We start from the raw sequence: 21444 nt of genomic DNA on the forward strand, positions 1-21444 counted from the left end.
GCAACGGCGGGATGAAGGTATGGACGCATGAAACCGGAATATGCCAAGTTAAGGTATTAATACTCAAATACGAAGTCACGTACTCCGTAAATAGGACGCATGTGTTTGTTGCCTGGGGCAGTTTGGATGAGAAATTGAGGAAAGAACTGGAAGAATGGAAACGGGTTCAAAGTGATTCAACCAAGGGTAGCGGTCTTATAAGATAGCTACCTTATTACTATGGAGTAACAATAGGACCGACAACTCTCTTCCACCACTCGTGGCCACCATGTCTCCCACTACCCACCCACCCACCCCTAGGTCTACATCTGACACCCGTGGGCTCCTCCCTAGTGAGACAGTTGTTCGCATTTCTTCTGATCATCTGGAAGGGCAGGGAAGTGGAGGTTGTGGCATCAAAAGTGTTGTGAGTCACATGCACCTCGCAATACGGTTGGAGGAGAAGAGTCAAGGAAGGGAAGGGAAGGGAAGGGAATAGATATGGATATGGATATGGATATGGATATGGGCGGGCGGGCGTCAAGTACGAAGTGGATGATATGATGGAGACGTGTGACGAGAGATGTCACTGGACACCGAAGAGTGAGTGGGAGGGGAACAGATAAACTGGGCGCAAGCATAAGGAAGGGAAAGGGAAACAAGTTGTTTTGTTTCAGTGTTGCGCAACAAACCTGACTGGCAGATTTGTCTACGTGAGGGAGAAGACGATGGAATCATATCACCAGCGGCTTGGCGGTAAAGAATCTTAATTTTTAACGTCCTACGCTACAATACAGCATTGTCTGAACATCTGAACAACTATTTTAGCATGGAGTGGGTTTTCTTTTCTTTTTTTTGTTTTTTTTGTTTCCATCTCTCCAGCGGTTGCTCCCGTCCCAACGAACTGGACGGCCGCGGGTCCATCTTCGACTTCGTACAATAGCATGCCCGGCCCGCCCTGCATCAAACCATATAGCTCGTACGACACCCAGTCGGCTCGCACCATATGTCGTGGCCCGCGTCAAAATCCCCCTCCCGTTCCTGCAGGCTATCCGCATGGTTACATAGGCTACATACTGAATACCCAAGTACGAAGTATGTAGGTAGTTCAATAAATACGCACGTCTCCGTTCGTGGTCTCCAATAATAGCCTCGCTGGTGCCTTGCATGGTGCAGGGCACTACATAAATCGTCTGCATCGGACTCATCCCGACAAACTCCTTGCCACTCAGGTATCAAGTCGTTCCGATCACCAGGCCGGCAATAAATTCCCAAAATCAGGGGCTCCATGCATCGTGAATCGGTCACTGCACTCATTACCTGTTCTGCAACTCCGGGGGTGGTCAGGTGGCCTAGTGTTCTTCTAACCAAAACCAACCAGCCCTAGGGACTCTTCCAATTTCGAATGCTTAGGTAGATGTCCATAATAATAGAATAAGCAGTGAACTAAACAGAGAACCACTGCGACTTCGACCAAGTTGGTGTCCTCCTCCTCGTTGCTCGTTTGGACATGTGCTGGTAGAATACAGGGAGCAATAGCCCTGCCCCTTCCCCTCGTATTGAGCCCTGTTTGTTCCCGTAAACATGGCCCGATGCGATGCCAATACGTCCTTCCCCTCTATGATACATGGTATAAGGTAGTATATGGTACACTTTCCAACCAATTGATGCCCCTCGTATTCCCATCCATCCCAACTGATCGGGCACCTGCTGCCCAATGTACTTCGTATTGTACAGAGCTCCTCACGCGGCAGAGTACACGCACGAAACGTACCGCCCACACTCGACCTTCTGTTCAAGGCTCACCTTCTTTCCCTTCCCCTGCTCCCCCACGCGGACGGACTGCCTGGGCGTCAGCTGAAACCGGTGAAATACATCCGACCCGGCGGTGCCCGGCGCCGCAATGTACGTCGGCGTGTTCACGTTCGCCCGCTTCCCCGTACCGAGCTGATAATGCTCGTTCCCGCCCCAGAACAACACGTCGGCGCCCCAGTTGGTGTCCGACGCCGTCTTCCCCGACGCCGTCTCCGCCCTCGTAGCGTTGTCCAGCGTCGCCGCCGCGTGCGTCGTGCCGACCGTCATGCCGGCCAGCCGGATGGGCGCCATCTGGTTGCTCGCCTCGTCGAACTCGAACAGCGACGACAGCGCCTTGATCTTGGCCGGGGCGGACGACACGTGCGTCCACCGGCCTGTCCCCAGGGACCCGTAGAGGCCGTTCCCGCACGCCCACGTGTCGGCCGTGACGCCCGGCATCCGGCGCGACGGCGCGAGCTCTTTGTTTGTGGTCTGACTGGCCGGCTGGCTCGCGTCCACGGTGAAAAACGTGGTCAGTCCTCCGGCGGCGATGGACGTCACCTTGGGAACCAGGCCGGTGTTGGTGTAGAGTCTCGACACAGCTACTGGTGCCGGGACGTCGATGGAGTGAGCCCTGGTCTCCGGGTGGAACCCGAGTTGCCCGAACGTGTTGTCGCCGAAGGTGAAGATTCTGCCATCCCCGTCGAGCACGACCGAGTGGAGGTCGCCCGTGGCGATTTTGACGATGTTGTGGTCCTTTAGGTTGAAAATCTCGTGGGGCTGGTCGAAGGGGCCCTTGGGCCGAGTGGTCCACGTCAACCCCGGGATACCCATTTGGCCCTGGGAAGGGAAATGAGACGTGCTGGACGCTGCGGAGAAAACCCTGCCCTTGGACGTTAGGAGGAGGCAGTGCTGCAGGCCGCTACTGATGTCGATGACCTTCTCTCCCCGCCCGAGACCACCAGGTGTCAAGTCCCTGACGCTGGGGCCCAGGACGTTCATGGCCGATCCAAGGAATGGAACCCACGACGACTTCTGCGCCTGAGGCTCGAGCTTAGCGCCAGGATTCTGGTCGACACGTTCAGCGGGGATCGCATAGACGGAGCCGTTAGAAGACAAGGCAACGATACGATCGTCCGAGACGGTAATCTTGGTGATGTCCTTGCCCTTCAATGTCTCCACGGGGCTCGGATCGTCCTTGCAGCAGCCCAGGCCCCACTGCACAACATCTCCCTTCTCCGTGACGGCTGCGCCGAAGCCCTGGGTCAACTTGATGTCCCGAAGAAGCTGGCCATCGAAGTAGGGAATCCTCCTGGGAAGCTTGACGTATGCCTCCTTGGAAGTGGGATCGATGACCTTGCCCGTGTTGGATCCCCATGCATAGACACCGGGGTGTTCCCAGCTCTCGCGGACTTGATTATGCTGAGAGCCGACGTCGTCCTTCGAGGTGGGTAGTTCCGCTTTCTCGAACTCGATTCGCGCCTTTTGAGGCCCGACGTCCGCAGATTTCGGAGCTTCAGTGGCCGGGAAGAGGGTGGGGTAATAGTAGACAGCAGCAGCAGATACGGCGAAGACACCCAGTAAGCCGGCCACTTTGGCTGCCTTCCCGCTTGGGGGAGGGGAAGGGGGAGGGGAAGATGGCGGAACAGAGCCCCGAGAATAGTTAGAATAATGAGAGCATTGTTGCGGGACACGCCTTGTGGTGTTACTCTTGAGGCCAGGGGCTCGCGCCTGTCTGAGAGCTGTCCGATATGCCCTCATGACGTGTACGGAGTAGATCTCCCTCTGATGTTCGAATAATTCGGCGTAATATTTGATGCCTCCGTGTTCTGGGGAGTCAACGAGCTTTCGGCTGCCTAGATACCAGTATGAGGGAGCTTCAACTTAGATGTCCAAAGTGAGTTCGCCCTCTAGACTGAAGTTGGTGAGGTCATCAGGGTCATTGTAGGGAGCAAGAAAGAAGAGCTCTGAGAGCTTTGAGACTTTGTTGTGTTAGTAATGTCAATGTACAGTCCACGCTAATCCACCATGTATTATTTCTCTGAGATATCATTGGTTCCGCGAGTCTGAGCCCACAACGGGGTTCCCACTTTCTCCAGGCTGTGGAGCATCTCTCCAGAAAGAGTTAAGGTACGTACTCGACCAGCCCCCCCACGCATCCGTGTCAGCCACAACCGTTCATACCAGTCTTGAACATTCGTACAGATACGCCAGACGTTGACGTCGCCAGTGTCAGACAAAAACATCGACGCCAGCACCTTTTTCGGCAATGCCCCTCGCATCCACCGAGCACGACCATGTACGAAGACTCCTGGTACAGCTTCGTGCCCGAAGTCACCAAGAAGTCCACGAGTAGTGGCCAAGGCACAGGTCACAGACGCAAGGAGTCCTTGTTGCAGCAACCAAACGTAAGCTGTGCCCAATTCTCTCCAGCTTTAACCTCGTCCAAAGCAGTCGTTGACACGTCCCACGAACCCAGGACACAACCCGAGCCAACGAGGCACCGCCAACACTCAGTAAGCTTGTCGAAGAGGAGGCGAGGCGCTCACCACCAGAGGCCACCGTTGCTCGAAGGGCCAAGTCGTATTCCGATTTCTATCATGTTGTCCGGAGCCAGCTCGCGAAAGATTCGCAGAAGAAGAAGCAGAAGAAGCGGGAGGAAGATCAACGGAAGAGGAGGAAGGACAGGAAGACACTGGAGGCTCTCAACCTAGCAGCCAATGTCGACGATGTTGTCTTTCCACCCAAACCCATTCTGACCCAATACGACGATCGGTTGTTGGAGGCAAGCCAGCAAGACTACCTGTACGTTTGTTTTGCCGCCAATCCCCGTAAGCACACCTTAGGGCACACGCGCTGATATGGCAGCAGTCTATACAAAGACCAATTGGCCCTCACAGAACGTCACTTGGATTCCTTAATCGACGACACCAATTCGGCCCTCGAGCTGCTCACCACCCTCTCCAAATCCTTTCAAGCCGTCGAGGCTCAGACTTCCTCCTTCAAGTCACAATGCGAAGACCTCCTTTCCGAGAAGCGGCGTCTGCAGAAGCTGGCGGGCGATGTCGGCACGGACCTCCATTTCTATGCGTACCTCGACAACGTCACGAGGCGGCTCAATGCGCCCGGCGCGAGCCGCTTGGTAGACGATGACGACTTTGTCGAGGTGCTCAGCAACCTGGACTCCTGCATCGCGTTTATGGGTAGAAATGTGAGAGAACCCTTCTGTGCATCTATGCATCTATGCATCTATCTAATACGGCATGGCTAACGTGCGATGACACAAAACCAACCAGACCGCGTATCGTGATGCGGAATCGTACCTCGCGCGATACGAAGCATTGCTCACCAAAGCCCTGCACCTACTCGAAGTCGGCTTTACGAACCGACTAGATCGCATTTCCGCCGAAATCGCTCCTTCCATTGCCTCGAGCAAGTCGGAAGCCACGCGGCATGCCCTTGCGTACAGTCGCTTCGGGGAGCTGGTCCTGACTTCCGACTCGTTGATTCCCAACATGCAGAAAGTGGTCCGCAGCGTGTACGATGAGCTCGGCCGGCCCGTGTCCGGGACGGCTGGCGAAATATACGGCAACACGGCGAGGCACCTCTTCCAATCGTACTTCTCGGTCCGCGACCGCGACCTGAAGGCGATGACGCAGCGTGACGTCGATGAGTTTAAAAGGGAATTGAAAGAGCTGTCCATGGAAACGGCGTCGAGGAACCTGGTCAAGCAGACGTTTGAGAAGGCCTTCAACGAGACGAACCTCTTCGCAAGGGTTTTTGGTATAGAGCTTCAGTGGAGTTCCGATCCCGAATCGGTCTATGCTTTGCTGAAGTCGTATCAAAGATCTCTTGCCAACCCGACCAACTTGGTTCCACTCGCGAATACCTTACAGGCGACTATGCAAGCGAGCAGTCTGCCGGCGATTTGTAACGTAGTGGCATGGCTCATGAACGAGTACCTGGCTCTCGACTACGAGGACGAGGAATCTCCTTTCGCCAAGCAGTGCCGGGAGCTTAGTGCCAGGTTGCTGACTGAACACCTCTGGGTGTTTACGGACAATGCGTTCGAAGCCGAGGTGTCCAAGACCATTTCTAAGGCCATGGTCAAGGATGAGGAGCTGAAAATCGGCCCCGTCGTCGATGGCGTCTCGTCATCGAATGCCTATCCTGCTGTGAAGAAAGCCCTGGAACTGCTCGTCATGTATGACCAAACGATGCCTAAGGAGCGAAGTGTATGTGGTCACCCTCTCCTCTTTTTTTTTTATCTTTTTTATCTTCTTCTTTTTTTTTTGGCCAGCTTTTCCCCGTGCTATGTATTCAAGGCTAACATCACATACCACATACAGCAGACGAATAGCCAGGTCATCTTCAAGATTGTCCGGGAGACAATCAACGTCCTGCAGCGGGCCGAATCACGCCTCAAGTCACTCAAGTCGAGCACCGACCCGGACATTTTCATGGTCAAGAACCTCCTCATCATCAAGAACGAGCTCCTGTCGCTTGAGATTGGCGACATACGGGGCGAAGACGGCGGGTACGCCGGCATGCAGCATTTCAACCGCATCTGGGAGACGCTCAGCCCGCAAAACTGGGCCAGTTTTTTCGGCAACATCATTGGCGGCGTGGGGTCGAGCTTCTGGTCGTCGTCGTCGTCGCCGTCCACCTCCTCGGCCGCGGCGGGAGGGGGCAATAAGGTAACGGCCAAGACGCTGACGGTGGAGGATATGAACCACCAGCTGGATGAGCTGCTGCGGCAGTCCATTGTGGGGTTCACGCAGCGATGGGGCAGGCTGATGAACGACGCGAAGGCGAGGAAGGCGGGCGTGAAACCCATCGGCAAGGTGGAGCGCCAACTCGAAGAGCTGTTGCAGAAGGCGTTTAGTAATCAGCCCGAAGTCATTGCGAAACTGAACGAGGCGATTCAGATGAGCGCCGAGGCCCAGGCCAAGGCGGCTGGTGAGAAGAAGGGCGTGAGGCAGTATTAGGCTTTACAAGAATGTTATTCAACGGCTGAAGGATTCTTAGTATATACTATTCATCATGGCACGATGGATTCTTGGGCGTTTTCAAAAGTAGTTTTCTCATGACAGAAGCATCAAGAAGCCTTACAAGTCAGTTCACGGTGGTGTTTAACGCCGAGAGAGTCCCAAGAACGGCTCTTGACTCGGTGCTACACTAGGTACGGAGTAGATTTATCACCCCGGTTCGGGTAAAAAAAAAAAAAAAAAAAAATAAAGAGGGGGGTCACCGAACTAATGGAAATCCGATCAGGGACGATAGAGAACCATGTGTTCGCTCTGCTGTTCGGGGAACCGAAAGACCGGAGTAGGAGTATGAAGTATCGATAGGGGTAGTAGGTAGTTAATCGCGGGTTGGTCGTTGGAGGTGTAGACCCGACGTTGCCCGTCAGCCGTCGGGAGTACCTACGTACCTTACCGTTCGTTGTAAGGTACCTTACCTTAACCTTACCTTAATTACCACCGTTACGTTACGGAAACGTGCGATACGGAATAATAATCAGCGTACTATTTACGGAGTACCGAACTACCGAACAAGGACCAGCCGTAGTACGGAGGCTAGACCGATATCGGCAATGTCTCTTTTCCACCACCATTTTGGAAACGGAGTGGCTGACGCCATTCAGCCAAGAAATCACGAATTTATTCTTACCAAGACGACAGATACAGATGCACCGGAGTAATACGAAGTAATACGGATGAGACCACCAATTCAATAGCATCTCACCTGCTAGTTGGCATTCACTCTTTTGACTGACAGCCCCTTCGACTCTTGGATTCCTGGCGATTGAAATAAGAGAAAACCCAGGAGAAAAAAAAAGAAGAAAGAAAAGGAAAGAAAAAACGGTAAAAGAGGGCGAGACCAACGACCCGCTCCTTTCACCCTTTCGGAGGGGCTGGGGTTCGGCCGTCTTGCGGACCCTCCAACAGCTGCAGCTTCAGCTTCAGACCCAAGCTCTTTATCAGTGAGGTGTCCCAAGGCTTGGTATGGTGATCCCATCTCAGCAACCACCCCACGAAGCATCAAATAGTTCCAGCTCAATCATGGCCGACGCTGCTGTTGATGCCGAGCAGAAGCTCCAGGACCAGAACGGCGGAGCTCTGCAGACTGCCAAAGACCTCTTTGCCGGTGCTGCTGGCGGCATCACGCAAGTCCTCGTTGGTATGTTTTTGCTTTTTATCGACAAAGAGTGAGAGAGGGTTCGGATGAGTTTCAATGGGGCATGGGAACTGGCCCCATGAGATCAATCGCCCAACTCTCTTATGAGGTCCCAGGATCCGCTTCCAACTTAGCTTGTCTCATACCTAATACTCTCTCACTCAGTCTGTATTCCAAGTCTATCGCCGGCTCACTGACTTACTTTTACCATCACCTCTCCAGGCCAACCCTTCGACATCGTCAAGGTCCGCCTCCAAACTTCCACAACCCACTCCTCGGCCCTTGAGGCCGCCACCGCCATCTGGAAGCATGAAGGCCCCCTCGCCTTCTACAAGGGCACCCTAACCCCCCTCATCGGCATCGGCGCCTGCGTCTCCGTCCAATTCGGCGCCTTCCACCAAGCCCGCCGCTGGTTCGAAGCCCGCAACGCCGCCGCCGCCTCCTCCCCATCCAAGCCCTCGACGCCCAGCTACACCCAGTACTACGCCGCCGGCGCCTTCGCCGGCATCGCCAACTCCGTCCTCTCCGGCCCCATCGAACACGTCCGCATCCGCCTGCAGACCCAACCCCACGCCGCCTCCGCCCGCCTCTACAACGGGCCCCTCGACTGCGTCCGGAAACTGTCTTCCCAGGGCGGCGGCGTCTTCCCCGGGCTCTTCCGCGGCCAGGCCGTCACCGTCCTCCGCGAGGCCCAGGCCTACGGTGTTTGGTTCCTCACCTTCGAGTGGCTCATGAACGCCGACGCCGCCCGCAACCGCATCGACCGCCGCGAGGTCCCCAGCTGGAAGATCGCCTTTTACGGCGGTCTGGCCGGCGAGGCCCTCTGGCTGAGCAGCTACCCTTTCGACGTCGTCAAGAGCAAGATGCAGACCGACGGCTTCGGCGCCGCCCAGCGCTACGCCTCCATGCGGGATTGCTTCGCCCAGATCTGGCGCGCCGAGGGCGCTGCCGGTTTCTGGAAGGGCATCGGGCCTACCTTGCTCAGGGCTATGCCTGTGAGCGCCGCGACATTTGCCACTGTCGAGTTGATGATGAGGTTGATCAATTAAATACGTAAAAAGGAAAAGAAGAAAAAAAAGGCACTCGGCAATTTTTGGGAATACAATTTTTTTGCATCTTAGAACAAAGCTGGGGGTCAAAGCCGCCGGTCAAATCACGTCAAGTATGTCATGTCATATTATGCAAACATCTTTACTTTATCAGGTGGTAGACCATATACTTTTCCTTGTGTTCATTCCAAGGCGTTAGGGATAGTTGGATAGTTGGCACGTTACGTGTGGCAGAGCTGTGCTTCTCTCTCTCTCTCTCTCTCTCCCCCCTACACTTCGTTTTCCACCCGCCGCTGCAAAATGTGACGCGCATTCGCCGGCGTCAACGTCTCGATGCCCAGTTCCTCCAACACGCGCTTCGCCTCCGCGTTGTCCGTGAAGACGCGGTCCGTGGCCTGCTTGAGTGATAGGCACGCCTCCTCGCCTTCCTGCGGCTTCGCGGGGTGCACAGGCAAGTTAAGCAGCAGCAGGGCGTCGTCGAGGCTAGCGAGAGGTCCCAAGCCGCCGGGGATGTATCGTTCGACGAGGGCGAAGATGGCGTTGAGGTCGCGCCGGAATTGGGCCGCGCCCAAGGCCGTGAATCTCTGCCGCATCAGCACGTCCGTCCACAGCAGGTCCTGGAGCTTGTCAAGCGCCCCACGCCAGATGCGCCGGAACGCGGCCGTGCTCAAGGCTTTGAGGAGGAAGTCGAAGTTTTGACGGAGAATCTGGAAGAAGAAGGACTGGTTAGTGGGACGTGGGATAGGACAGAGCGTAGAGATGGCCAGGTCGGGGTTATCGGTTGGTATTTACCCTCAAAGGTTCTTCCAGCTCAGGAGTAATGGCGAGTTGATTCGAATCCACTGCCGTCAAGTTAGCCAAGTGCCGAGTTGAAGAACTTGCTTTGGAGAGAAAAAAAAAAAGGGAAAAAAATCGTTAGATTACCTTCGCCGCCATTGTCGGCCATAGTTGTCCATTGGACACGGCTCGAGTAGGCTCTGAACGCATCCTGATGCGACTTGGTCAACGCGCCGATGAGAAAGTCCTGGGCTGCCTTTCTCCTCAGGCTGTAGGCCGTGATTGTCTCGTCGAACAGAGCCCCGTCCTCATTGTCAGATCCCACTGCAGCAGATGTGCGATCCTTGACCTCGTCGTAGCTCATGTCGCCCGCGATCTTGCCCTGCTCCCCTACAGGCTCTGCTCGATTTTGAAGCTCCTCCCAGAGCGTCACGAAGAATTCATCGTTGCTCGAATCCCGTAGCGTGTTGACGATATGGTCGGCACTGCCATATACCTTGCATAGGGTCTCCAAAGCGCCGGTCCCTTCCAGGGCGGCGAGTTGCTCCTTTGTCACACCGTGGATCGTGCGTCCCACGGTGGACGTGATCGCTTGGTACGCCTCCAAGGAGCCTCTGAGACGGTCGTGGTACTCGTCTAGGATGTCCAGCTGGATGCCTATCAGGAAGCGGATCTTGTGTTTGAACTTCCTTGCCCTTTCGTATTGCGACGTAACGGTCTTGAGGAGGTCGGTTACGCGGACAGCGGCGTATGTCGGCTTCGTCTTGCCCGGCCCCGCGTAGTCGTAATCGATATTCCGAGCTTCGCGGGACTCCATGATAGCCCGGAAACGCTCCAGTGCAAACTCTCTCTCGGCCAAGAACCACGGCTCGAACCACTTCTCAAGGACCTCGGTGGTCAGCCCGGCCCACCCACGGTCTGGGTCTCCGCCGTCGTAGCCGAACCTGGACCTCACGTTCTCGTCGAACGTCATAAGCTGCACCATGAGGCTGCTCAGGAACGTGGGGTCCTTTACGGCGTCCGCGACGACATGGTGCACTTTCTTCCTCAAAACAGGGAGCATGGCCGTAATGAAAGCGCCCACCGGATCAACGTAGACCATATTGTTCGCCACCGGCGTACCCTGGAACTTGGCCGCCAACAAGTGGCCGAGGTTGTCCCTGAAAAAGCCCTCCCATTTCTCGATGACGGCCAGGAACCAGGGGAGGCAGTGCGTGCCGATCGCCTCGGGCTTGCTGGTCGGCTTGTCGCTGAGGAAATGAAACCGAAACTCGGACACGAAGATCTTGCACATGGCGTCGAACGGCAGCAGCGTCACCGTCTCGGGGCTGTACACCACCTCCGGGACCTGCAGGTCAACCAGCTTCTCGAAACACCGCAGCCACTCCTCGTCCATCCCCGCGGCCGGGTCGACGGCCATGGGCCACGACCGCCCGCGCAGCACCGCCTCCAGCTCCGCCGCCATGGTCTTCTTCATGTCCTCCCAGAGCGTCTCCGTCACCGACTCGACGTGGTTGACGAGGTGCACCGCCGCGTCGTCGGCGAGACCCGAGAGCTCCTGCAGCCGGACCGACAGCCGCTTCAGCTTCGCGTACGGCTCGAGCGCCGCCCTGGGGCTCTCGGGCAAGTGCGCGCGCGCCTCTTTCCTCAGCTTGTCCACGTCCTGTAGGAGCGTCAGGTATTTGTGCGCGAGCTCGACCGTCTGGAGCTGCTTCATCGGGCGCTGGAGACGGGCGATGGCCTGGTTGGGAGCCTCCGAGGCGGCGGCGACCTTGACTCGAGCATCGATGCTGTGCTGGAGCCTTTGGAATTCGTGGATCCGCGTGGCGAGAGTTGCCTGTCGGTCGTGTGAGCTGACGCGAGCTTCTTGCAGCTGCTTGACGGCATTGTCGAGTTGGGACTGGAGTTGGCTGCGCTGGAGTTCCACCTTGGCAAGGAGCGTCTCGAGATTGTCCAGGTCCGTGGTTGACTGAAGTTTATCATCGAGGAAATCTTCTACCCGTATGTCGAGTTCCTGTACCCTGGCAGGGCCAATGTCCGAACCTGCGGCCATCCTCTAGCTATGCAGGGCATTGCACACTGGGCAAACTGACCATTGTCATCGGGGAAGCTATCCCGAAACGTGGAAGCAGTCCAGGGTTGCACATAAGGGGTATCTTAAGCCGGATACCTAACTATCCGTGTTCCCAAGGAAATGTACTTATAAGGTATAGGTCATAATGCGATTGAGCAACGTAACGCAACGTTTGTCCGCTTTTGCCTCCAAGGGCTATTTCAATTCAAACGCTGTTAATAATTACTTCATATGTAGCACCTCTTCGCTTTATCAGAATGCACGCACTGGCCCTTCGTCGATTACTCTGGCGCCATCTCCATCTCTCCGCTGTTTAAGGATTCCACGAGGTACTCCTGAGTTTGAAGACGGTTGAGCCCGAATAGCTGAACCTGACTTGGCGAAGGCGGTTGAAATTACTATCCTGGCGATTGACCCCGATATCCTCCTCCCCGCGGTTTAGAATCATATGGCCCTCCTGGCGGTTGACCCTGAAATTGTCTTCCCGGCGGCTGAGGGTAAACTTGTACCCCCCTGGGAAACCTGGGCGCATCAGAAATGGTAATAGAGCAAGCTCCCCGTCAACCGACATTCCTGGGGAATATGGGGAAATCGAGTATGATAATACCGTAGACTGCCCGTCAACCGACACCGCTTCGACATTTGGGCGGATCGGAGGCATCGGAGATGGTAACACACCAGGCCGTCTGCCAGCCGACTGTTCCTAGAAGCCCTGCCGGTGTGGATTGTTCAAATTCGTATGCGCGCTCTCTCCTAGTTCGAACGAAGGCCTCGAAAATCCCCGATTCGACCTCGGCGCCTGGACAGTCCTATGAACGCGTGAATGATGATGTGCAGTCGGCTGCGACGGTATTGTGTGCATCTGCCCGGGAGGACGGTCTCGACTGAGTCTGGTAGAAGGGAGCGGTATCAAGACAGGGCTATCTTCGTCCTCGTCTTCCTGCTCCTCCTCCTCCTCCTTCTCCTCCTCGTCCCACCCCTCGTCCTCGGCCCATTCTAATCCCAAACGATGTGGTTCGGTGCTGGCCATGTCCAGTAGACGATCAGGCCTCCGACGTAGGTCAAAGGCCCCTAGGGGATCTCCACCTCGCGTTCGGAGACGCGGGGCAGGAATATGGCCAGTAGTCGAATGGTTGACTTCATTGTTCCAGTCCGATGAGGATACAAGCTCCCAGCCAGAGGAAGTACTGGCCTCTGTGTCTGCCACAGTCGGCGAAGTGGATATACTTCTGGCTGTTCGCGACTCTGTAGCCAACCACTGGGTTAGTCGCTTGCTCAACCGCGATATCTTCTACCAACGCTCATAGGGGATGTCTTGTGGCGATGAGTGTCTCTGAGTAGACGCTGAACTGCATATTTCGATCCGAAGTGATAAAGGGGGTGAATGGGGGCATACGGGCATACGGGCATACGGGGGCATACCTTCCATGTCTACCTAGTTGGTGCGGTTAAAGCCCAGTGATGGCCAATATTGTTGTGGCTAAGGTTGTTGTAAGTCTTCGTGGAATCTGGGAATCCCTTCAAACGTCTATAGAGATGCAATAATGGTGTTTTCACAGCAGCGAATGTGAGTGTTGCAAGATTGCGAGTGAGGAGATGCAAGGTAAACCACCAGTGTCTCTCCATTCCTGGGCAGTGTTAGTATTAGTAGTCATTTCGAACCCCACGTTCGAAGTGATACTTTGGACATGTCCAGTATGTCATGATACTGGCCTCTTTAGCCAGGAACCAGGAAATGTCCTGCATGCCCAGGTAAGTGGCATCGACAAAAGAGATTATGAAGCATTGTGAGAGGCCACTTCCGCGTGCACTCGAGCTTCAGCAGGCACCGGCCTGGCATTTACCACAAGAAGGGACCATTGTGGAAGCATAGATGGGCAAGGAGGTAAGCAAGACTTGCAAGTGACCACAAGCATACCAGGCCCAACCGGCCGAGCAACACCAGGAAGCATGCCTAGATATCAAGCAGAAGAAAGAAGCACGAATATAGCATGTACCGATAGATTGATGGCGAACTAGAAACGAAGAAAAAGTGAAGATGGGCAAAAAAGTAAACAACAATGGTTGTCGAGTTCCGATACCGGGAATCGAACCCGGAGCTTCGCGGCACTTCCATCATGAAAGCGCGATATGTTAACCGTTACACTATATCGGATTGAATTGTTGATTAGCCTACCCATTCTAAAGCTTATATGCCTTGCAAAATTGTATGCAATAATCCGTTGCTGCCCTACTACGGAGTACTTCGTACTTAGGAAGAACCCCCCGCCCAAAGATCCTTAGTCGGTCGTATTAGGTAATACATTGTCTACAGGCTATTCCTGGCGTCGGTCGATTTCTACTCCACTACCGGGGATGGGTGCCGCGAATCCGATCGTTGGCCTTCCAAATCCATTGGCCACTTTTGACTCGTAAGCTCCCATCGTGTAGATGTTATCAGCTCAGGGGTTCGTGGTGTGGTGTACGTCACATCCGGGAGAGGAAGCCGCATTGGCAATTTATGCGGTTTCTAGAGCAACGGCAGTGGCAGGTCGGGCCAAGAGGCAGGGGCTGCTGTGTGTTGTTACGGAGAACTTAGTCGTACGGAACTTTCGTATTAGGTGCTTCAACTGCTGATGCCGTCAAGGGCCAGTGTATCAATGAAACAGGCGTTCTTCCGGATACTTTGGCTCTGGGGATGTAGACTTGAGGTGGTTGATCGCAGTAGGAGCTCCAAGATGTCTCCTACATGGGGGAGTCGCACTAGAGATGTAGCAAGGGAGGAACAACAGCTTAACGGCGACCGCAGCCTTGGGACTCGTCGCCTCGTTTGGCGAGACCCAACAAACGACCCTTCAGGCAGGAGCAGCCACACCAGAAGATGACAGTACAAATGAAGTACCTTGGTGCCTTGATGAAGACCCCTGAGACAGGGGTTCGTGCTGTATGTACACATGTACATACAGCGTACCATATAACCCCTGTTTAAACGTACAAAGTGGTACTTCGTGAACTACCCTTTTAGGAAGTTTAGAAAGATTCGAGGTACGTACCTGCACTAGTAGTACTAAGTCCCCCTGTTTTAGTACGTCTGAGCCTCTGTATTTTGCATAGAAAGTTCCTACCTCATAATGTATCTAGTTGTACTCATTGTCGTGATACCATTAGTGTATCCAGGCCCCGTAAGTATACATTGTACGTTTTTTCAGGGGTTATATGGTATGTGCATTCACTAGCCACCAGCCACCAGCCACCAACCTTTCCAGGACTAGTGCTCCTCGACCCACAATTACTGCCAGCCCAAGCCCAAAGGGGGACCCCGCGCCCAATTGCCTGGCCAACCACGGTCTCGGCACAAGTAAATAGAAGAGGTTGGCAGAGCTACCCAACGACTGCTGGTCGCAACGTACAGCTTGGAAGGGCACCACGTATACCCATCCTCCACATCTACTGCGTTGGCCTGAGAGCCGCCTGTCTCGTTTCTGGGCCCGAACCTCTCTCGCTTCTCCTAGTGGTAGATACTTGGACTTCTGTACATCCGCACACCGACTCGTCATCTCTCCCTCGTGCCGACCTTTCCAATTATCAACGCTAAACCAGACGCTTCCTCAAACAGCGGGATCTAGACGAGAATTTGACACTGGAATTCTCATCTCCTTCTACCATTCATACCTCAAGCGCACCAAAATCTAAGTTCCACCCTTGCTCTCCCTCGTTCTCTACCCCCGAACTTTCCCATTCCTCTTAGTCCGCCCTATCCCTTCACAGAGGAACAAATCGCACCTGGTCATACAAAGGCATTGTTGTCTGACAAGCTGGAGATTTACCACTAGATAGATTGATCCACCGTCCCGAATTCCTCGCGGTGCTTCCATCGAGCCTCTGTTTCTCCCTTCCTTTTTTCGATCCTCGATCCGAGAGACAACCTCATTCCGCCGCCGCCCCCATCGAGACCTCGATTCCTCTCTGTCTACCTCCGGCCCGGTCAAGGACTTCCCCATCAGGCCTTCCCTCCCCGGACGCAACTTGCAACTTGATAGCAGCGTCTTGACGCTGAGAGCCAAAGAAGAACCCTACCGTCGCTCCGAAGCACGGAGGACGGGAGAGGGCGCCGCAAAGGACCAGCGGACCAGCTCGAGACCTCGGCCTCGAGACGAGAGGGACATCCAAACGGGCGAGTTATAGAATCTGAGACACATACCTCGCGATGGCGAAATTTCAAGTGGGGTGGTATCGTGAGTTATACATTCCTTGGTTTTCTTCCCACGTCAAATCCATCATGAAGTACTGACCGACTTGCGCAGGGTTCGTACCGTTTCTGGGTTATCATCATGTATTGATGATTCTCATTGCCATTACAATAATACTACTATGTAAGTTGATCCCCCCGTTTTGCGGAAACCCTTTTGGCCCCAGGGGAACAAAAGGACTCGAAGAACACAAGATGGGTCTGACCACAGTGACATTACATTTCAGCCCTCCTGCTTGCTGGCTGTTCATCATCATCGCCGCTCATCCCAAATATCTTCCTCCTGTCCATGTACTACGAAAGATACGAAGCCGTTCCCAGCACAGCGCAGGTCGACTACAACGTGCACAACGCCATTGGCAACATCGTCGGGGGCGCCCGTCTCGCCACCCGTGTTGGATACTTTGGCATCTGCATCAGCCCCGATGGCGGCAGCTGGCTCTGCAGTAACAATGCGACTTCTCTCGCCAATGAAATCTCCGTCGACCAGGACCCTCTCAATCTCATCTGGCTCGCCAGCGAATTCAAGGACATGGTCGTCTTCCCCTATTTGATGTACGTTGGCCCCTTGGAAGGGGTGCACCCTTCCGACAATCCCGCAACCAAAAAAAAATGGAAGAAAAGAGAAGCTAACAACCATGGAACAATCATTTAGCATCATCGCCATCATCTTCGCCTTCATCTGCTTCCTCCTCCTCGCCACTTTCCCCGGCTGGCACGAAGAAGAAGCCTCGGAAGGCTCCGACCGTGACCGCGAAGTGAAGCCCTTCCCCTCTCGACCCGTCTCCCAGGTTGCCCTCGCCATCATCTTCATCGCTTCCATCTTCATCCTCGTCTCCGTGCTGTGGCAACACACTGCCTCCGTCGGCGCTTCCGTCATAGCCCAGGACTTCGCCAACGGTTCCGTCCGTGCCGGCGTCGGGACATCTGCCATGGTCCTCGGCTGGTTCAGCTTCGCTCTCCTCATCATCGTCACCATCGGCCTGCTCGTCATGATCCTGTCCATCCGCGTCCTCACCCAAATGGTCAACGGGTGATAGGAGGAGGATGGTGGAAGAGCCGGACCGAGGGTTGGGGGATTCTTCCCAGAGCAATGACTGTACGAACATTGAGCGAGAAAAAGAAACACCGCAAGGACGAGAAGGACGTGCTTTGCTGAGACTATACAGCGGAGGCCCGGGGGCGGTTGCCAGCATGTTGCGAGCCATCGTTTTTCTGTATCATGGAGCGACAATCCGTTAAGAAGGGGGAAGCGTGTTGAAAGGACGACGACTACGATGACAAGCGGCTGGCGACCTTTTGAAACCCACCGGAGTTTTGCATCGACTATTTTGCATCTTCATCTTGTTTACCCCATCATATTTGCCTTTTTTTTTTATTTCTTGCTTTTATTTCTTGTCAGGGGAAAGGGGAAGGAAGTCTGATTTATATTCCGTCTTGATCGTTTTCCGTCCGTCCAGACGTCACGCTGCGATGGGGGGATGGAGCGAAGCATGGAGCACAGTCGCAAAGAGACAACATGGAGAAGAGCAAGGGAGGTCGCATGCGTTTTGGGGATTTCTTGTTTTCATTTTCACATTTTCATCGCCTGAAATGCTGGCGCACTCGTCCGTCGTCACCATTGTCGTCTGATTAGCGACGGGGCGGATCACGACGGGTAGAAACAGCGGAAAACGTCAAACTCGGGACATGGCTGGCTTGACGTGGGGGATTATGGGACACAAGGACGATACGACTTTCGTTTAGGAGTATTGGCTGGCCTGTCATGGACGACGATCAGCAAAAGGGCCCCGGAATGCCATGACAATGAGAATGACACGCTTGATTTCTGCAATGGTTCAGCGCCGCAATTCCATCGCTCCCCGTGCCAGCTTGGCTTCTTCTCCTCCGTGCTTCGAATTTCAGATCCTCAAGGGGCAACGGAACAAATCTGTATAGCATGTGGAAATGTTTCACGGTCGACAATTGCGATGCCTGCATGTCTGTGCTAGAGAGATAGATACCTACCACCTACCTACGCTATACAAGAAATTGTCTTGAGAAACGCCTTTTACTAAATAGCTCGGTGATAATAAGATCAACGGAATAAATGCCATGGCCTCCTAGTGCTCCTAAACGCCTACCAGCTGAATATTGCTTGAAGTACTTGAAATGAGTTTGTCCTCCATGCTTCGCTTCGGATTCCAAGGCTCGCCCATGCATATGGCTTCTTCCCACACCGAAGCGATAAATTGCCGCACATTGCCTCGTTCCCGCTGGAACTCTATCCTTAAGATCTGAGATGCCGAAGAAATGGGTATATCTCGACACCAATCCATCCATCACGTCTTCATGAATCGATCGCCCTGCATCATGTTCCGTTGGTCATGTTTCCTTCCTATGACGGCCTGCGGAAAGGATGCGCCTCCGTGTTGAGCACCCATTCGTCCAGGCTGATGACGTCGGGGGTAGTGTATAGCAGATAATAGTACTTGAGCGTCTCGGCGAGCCAAAAGCTCTCCATGTTGTCGACCTTCCGGGGCACCGGGTCGAGCACCCCGTCCACCGCGCTGTGGCCGGTCTCGGTGCGCGTCGCCTTGAGCACGGCCTGGAACATGCGCCAGCCTTTTTCCTGCCAGACAGGATCGCCCGTGATGCGGTACATGTACCAGACTGACTCGATGGCTTCGGGTCTGCGGAGGTTTGTGTGTTAGTCGAGGGAAGTCGGATGAAAATAAGAAGAAGAAGAAGAAGAAGAAAAGAACGACATGTGATGGTAAGACCAGGCAAGTAGGTGGGAAGCGGGACCCCTATGGAGCGACATACCTTAGAATATAGCGCCTGTCATTGATAGACGCAAAGCCGGGCGGGATGCCTTCGGCCTCGATCTTATCGTGCACGTACTCCTCGTGCGATGCCGGCTTTGGGTCGGGACGCTCCGGAACTCTGGGGATCGGCACCTGGGCCGCAGCAGCGCCCTGCAGAGAGGCATCTGCACTTCTCCTCCCCGCTTCCGCTTCCTGCAGTTGCAGCGCCTCTTTCTCATTCTCATTCTCTTCCTCTTCCCGCCGTTTCTGTTCCTCCTTCTTCTTCCTCTGCCTCTCCTCCCAATCCACAATGTTCCGGTTTCGCGTGGCGGCCATGGAGTCGAGGCGATCCCACCACAACGTCTCGTTGAACGCACAGCTCTCCATCGACTCGCAGGGCACGAGGGTGGCAATCTCGGGCATGAGGCCGGACGCGGTGGATTCGTAGGCCCAGACACAGCCGTCGGCCAGTTTGCGTGCCATCTCGACGTCGTCGGGCCGCTCGTACATCTTGCCGCCGAGCCCGAACATGCCGCCGACGAAGCAAGCCAGATGCGTCGCCTCGTAGGCGTGCTGCGGCGGCCTACCCTCGGGCGAGGTCGTCACCTTGCCGGTGAACCGCACGTCCCTGCCGTCACGGGCCATGGGCCGATACAGCAGCCACTTCTTGGCGGCCTCGACCGTGTTGATGTACAGATCCCTGTACTTCGGTTCTAGTCCGCCTAAGATCAGGTCTTGTTTGGGGAAGTACTCGTACGCCGAATCCTGGCTGCCGCCCAGGCTGTACTGGTGGTAGCCATAGCCTTCGGGCTCGATACCTTGCTCGACGCACTTCCAGGATGCCGTCTCGTCGCCGTCAACGCTGTAAGGTGCGCTGTTCTCCGACGAAGCGGGCGGCTGGCCTGGGAGGGGAAGGTCCTTCTTGGCGAGTTGCTGCTTATATCCCTCGGGGGGTTTGCGGTCGTCGGACTGCGCGTCCGACTGTAGGCGTGCCTCCCCACTGAGCTCCAGGGTCCTAGCCCGCTCGGCCGTGGCGGTCCGATTACAGCCAGAAAGGTCGAGCTTCTCGGGGAAGAGGCCGGGGATGGTGGTCCCGCGGTCTTGCAAATCCTGGAGGGCGTTGGTGATGCGGGCGACGGCGTCGTAGTACTTGTTCTCGGAGGTCAGCTGAGCGAGGCGCGTGAACTCCATGGAGAGACTAGCCAGCTCGGCGATGCTGGCGGTCTCTGCGCGGTGAGGCTGGGAGGCATAGTCGGGCATCCAGTTGTAGTAGAGAATGGGCATGCGGTTGGGGGTGTCGAAGGCGCCCATGAGGATCTCGGCGAGTTCGACGGCCTTTGTGAGCAGCACGGGATGGTTGCCTTGGCGTCCGCCGCTGACATCGTAGGCGGCGAGGAGCCCGCCGAGGTAGCGGATGGTGGTCTCGAAGACGGGGATGTCCCTGCGTTGGGGAGTGTAGGTGAAGTCGATGTCCCCAACGGCCTTGGCAGCCTCGTCGAACTCGTCCTTCAGGCCCATGATCCACAAGGTGTCAAGAGAATCGACCAGGGTGGCGGCCCAGCCGCAGAAGGGATCGCGGAACCGCTTGGTGAGAGGGGTCAGCTCGTCGTGCATCCATGCGTACTGGCGGTAGCCGGCCCAGGCCCTCTCCGTTTCGGCCTTCACCGCGGCCAGGCGCTTTTCCCGCTTCTCCTTGGCGGCAGGTGATTCGGGATCGAAAGTATGCTGAATCTTGGGGAACTGTCTTGGCGGGTCGGTGGGCAGGGGGATGATGGACTCGGTGGGAACGGGGAAGTGTTCGGGCTGCTTGCGCCAGTGGACTACGGAGGCGGACTTGGGAATGCCGCCGCCGCCGCCGTCGGGCAAGCGGTCAGGTGGGTTCTTCGCATGTATCGTGTCGTGTTCGTCGTGACGATGAGGCTCCGGTCTCGGGGTGATGACTGGGTTTCGCTCGGGTACAGCTGGCGCATGGTTGTCTTCATTCTCATGGTGATGATGTTCGTGCTCGTGATGGGCGTCGGGAGAAGCACCGGATCTAAGGCCGGAAGTGTAGGAGTAGTGATCCCAGTGAGAACTGAGCATGCCGCGGTACATCATGACGACCATGACGGCCGCCATGATGAGGACGAGGCGACTGCGCCGACGAACCATCTTGAGCATTGACCTAGGCGATGTCGCGATACGAAGAAAAGGTCCGTTCCTGTTACCGGGCGAGTAATGAAAAGACCAAGGGTCTCGATAGCTTTGCGGCGTGGGACGGTCAGGATCGTCGGTCGATCACGCGTGGCGTGTAGCCGAGCAAGGCATCGAGGATGGAAGGGAAACAATAATAAATATTCGACACAAAGGCTACCTGGAGATCATTCTGATAGACGGGTTGATGGTTGTATGGATGGAAGAGGCCAGATCCTCTCTAAGTGACGGTATCCGTGGTTATTGATTCCAGGAGATTTTTGAGGCGTGGAAGGCGTGGAAAGATACTTTTAGTTTAAGGTTGGCACATGGGCAATGAGTAAGTAAGTACGGACGGCACACGAAAGTTTCGAAGCACAAGGCACGAGGCACGAAGCACGAAGC

The 21444-nt window shown here is 55.2% G+C and overlaps 9 protein-coding genes and 1 non-coding gene across 10 annotated transcripts; 6 read left to right on the plus strand and 4 right to left on the minus strand.

Annotated features, from left to right (window-relative positions):
* Positions 1-268: 268 nt before the first annotated feature.
* SODALDRAFT_362667 (hypothetical protein) lies at positions 269-1501 on the plus strand (the record flags this gene model as incomplete). Its single annotated transcript, XM_028614480.1, has 6 exons — positions 269-332; positions 412-582; positions 657-692; positions 862-1074; positions 1156-1326; positions 1458-1501. The coding sequence occupies 6 exons, from the start codon at positions 269-271 to the stop codon at positions 1499-1501; spliced, it is 699 nt and encodes a 232-aa protein (XP_028463629.1).
* SODALDRAFT_328217 (RCC1/BLIP-II) lies at positions 1328-3707 on the minus strand. The gene has a single exon (XM_028610632.1). The coding sequence runs from the start codon at positions 3532-3534 to the stop codon at positions 1723-1725; it is 1812 nt and encodes a 603-aa protein (XP_028463630.1). The 5' UTR covers positions 3535-3707; the 3' UTR covers positions 1328-1722.
* A 363-nt stretch (positions 3708-4070) lies between these two features.
* On the plus strand, positions 4071-6761 carry SODALDRAFT_283237 (Sec34-like family protein; the record flags this gene model as incomplete). Its single annotated transcript, XM_028608390.1, has 5 exons — positions 4071-4188; positions 4266-4578; positions 4645-4984; positions 5070-6008; positions 6123-6761. The coding sequence occupies 5 exons, from the start codon at positions 4071-4073 to the stop codon at positions 6759-6761; spliced, it is 2349 nt and encodes a 782-aa protein (XP_028463631.1).
* Positions 6762-7838: 1077 nt separating this feature from the next.
* On the plus strand, positions 7839-9002 carry SODALDRAFT_337106 (mitochondrial carrier; the record flags this gene model as incomplete). The annotated part of the gene is made up of 2 exons (XM_028612650.1): positions 7839-7956; positions 8176-9002. The coding sequence occupies 2 exons, from the start codon at positions 7839-7841 to the stop codon at positions 9000-9002; spliced, it is 945 nt and encodes a 314-aa protein (XP_028463632.1).
* A 115-nt stretch (positions 9003-9117) lies between these two features.
* SODALDRAFT_328220 (RINT-1 family protein) lies at positions 9118-11868 on the minus strand. Its single transcript, XM_028610633.1, has 3 exons — positions 9927-11868; positions 9795-9844; positions 9118-9709 (listed from the first exon to the last, which is right to left on the minus strand). Exons 1-3 carry the CDS (start codon positions 11830-11832, stop codon positions 9272-9274), a joined length of 2394 nt encoding a protein of 797 aa, XP_028463633.1. The 5' UTR covers positions 11833-11868; the 3' UTR covers positions 9118-9271.
* An 829-nt stretch (positions 11869-12697) lies between these two features.
* On the plus strand, positions 12698-13222 carry SODALDRAFT_52202 (hypothetical protein). The gene has a single exon (XM_028615441.1). It carries the CDS (start codon positions 12882-12884, stop codon positions 13158-13160), a length of 279 nt encoding a protein of 92 aa, XP_028463634.1. The 5' UTR covers positions 12698-12881; the 3' UTR covers positions 13161-13222.
* A 691-nt stretch (positions 13223-13913) lies between these two features.
* SODALDRAFT_362672 (hypothetical protein) lies at positions 13914-16017 on the plus strand (the record flags this gene model as incomplete). Its single annotated transcript, XM_028614481.1, has 7 exons — positions 13914-13985; positions 14284-14408; positions 14480-14589; positions 14642-14719; positions 15069-15398; positions 15527-15579; positions 15670-16017. The coding sequence occupies 7 exons, from the start codon at positions 13914-13916 to the stop codon at positions 16015-16017; spliced, it is 1116 nt and encodes a 371-aa protein (XP_028463635.1).
* Positions 13926-14008, minus strand: SODALDRAFT_t181. The gene has a single exon. It is a non-coding gene; the product is annotated as a tRNA-Glu (tRNA).
* On the plus strand, positions 15890-17422 carry SODALDRAFT_52212 (membrane fusion mating protein FIG1). Its single transcript, XM_028615442.1, has 4 exons — positions 15890-16067; positions 16137-16205; positions 16309-16636; positions 16737-17422. Exons 1-4 carry the CDS (start codon positions 16040-16042, stop codon positions 17116-17118), a joined length of 807 nt encoding a protein of 268 aa, XP_028463636.1. The 5' UTR covers positions 15890-16039; the 3' UTR covers positions 17119-17422.
* A 584-nt stretch (positions 17423-18006) lies between these two features.
* On the minus strand, positions 18007-21400 carry SODALDRAFT_328224 (seven-hairpin glycosidase). Its single transcript, XM_028610634.1, has 2 exons — positions 18887-21400; positions 18007-18753 (listed from the first exon to the last, which is right to left on the minus strand). The coding sequence occupies exons 1-2, from the start codon at positions 20983-20985 to the stop codon at positions 18459-18461; spliced, it is 2394 nt and encodes a 797-aa protein (XP_028463637.1). The 5' UTR covers positions 20986-21400; the 3' UTR covers positions 18007-18458.
* Positions 21401-21444: the final 44 nt, after the last annotated feature.

The sequence above is a fragment of the Sodiomyces alkalinus genome (assembly GCF_003711515.1).
Source record: "Sodiomyces alkalinus F11 unplaced genomic scaffold SODALscaffold_10, whole genome shotgun sequence".
NCBI classification, from domain to species: Eukaryota; Fungi; Ascomycota; class Sordariomycetes; order Glomerellales; family Plectosphaerellaceae; genus Sodiomyces; species Sodiomyces alkalinus.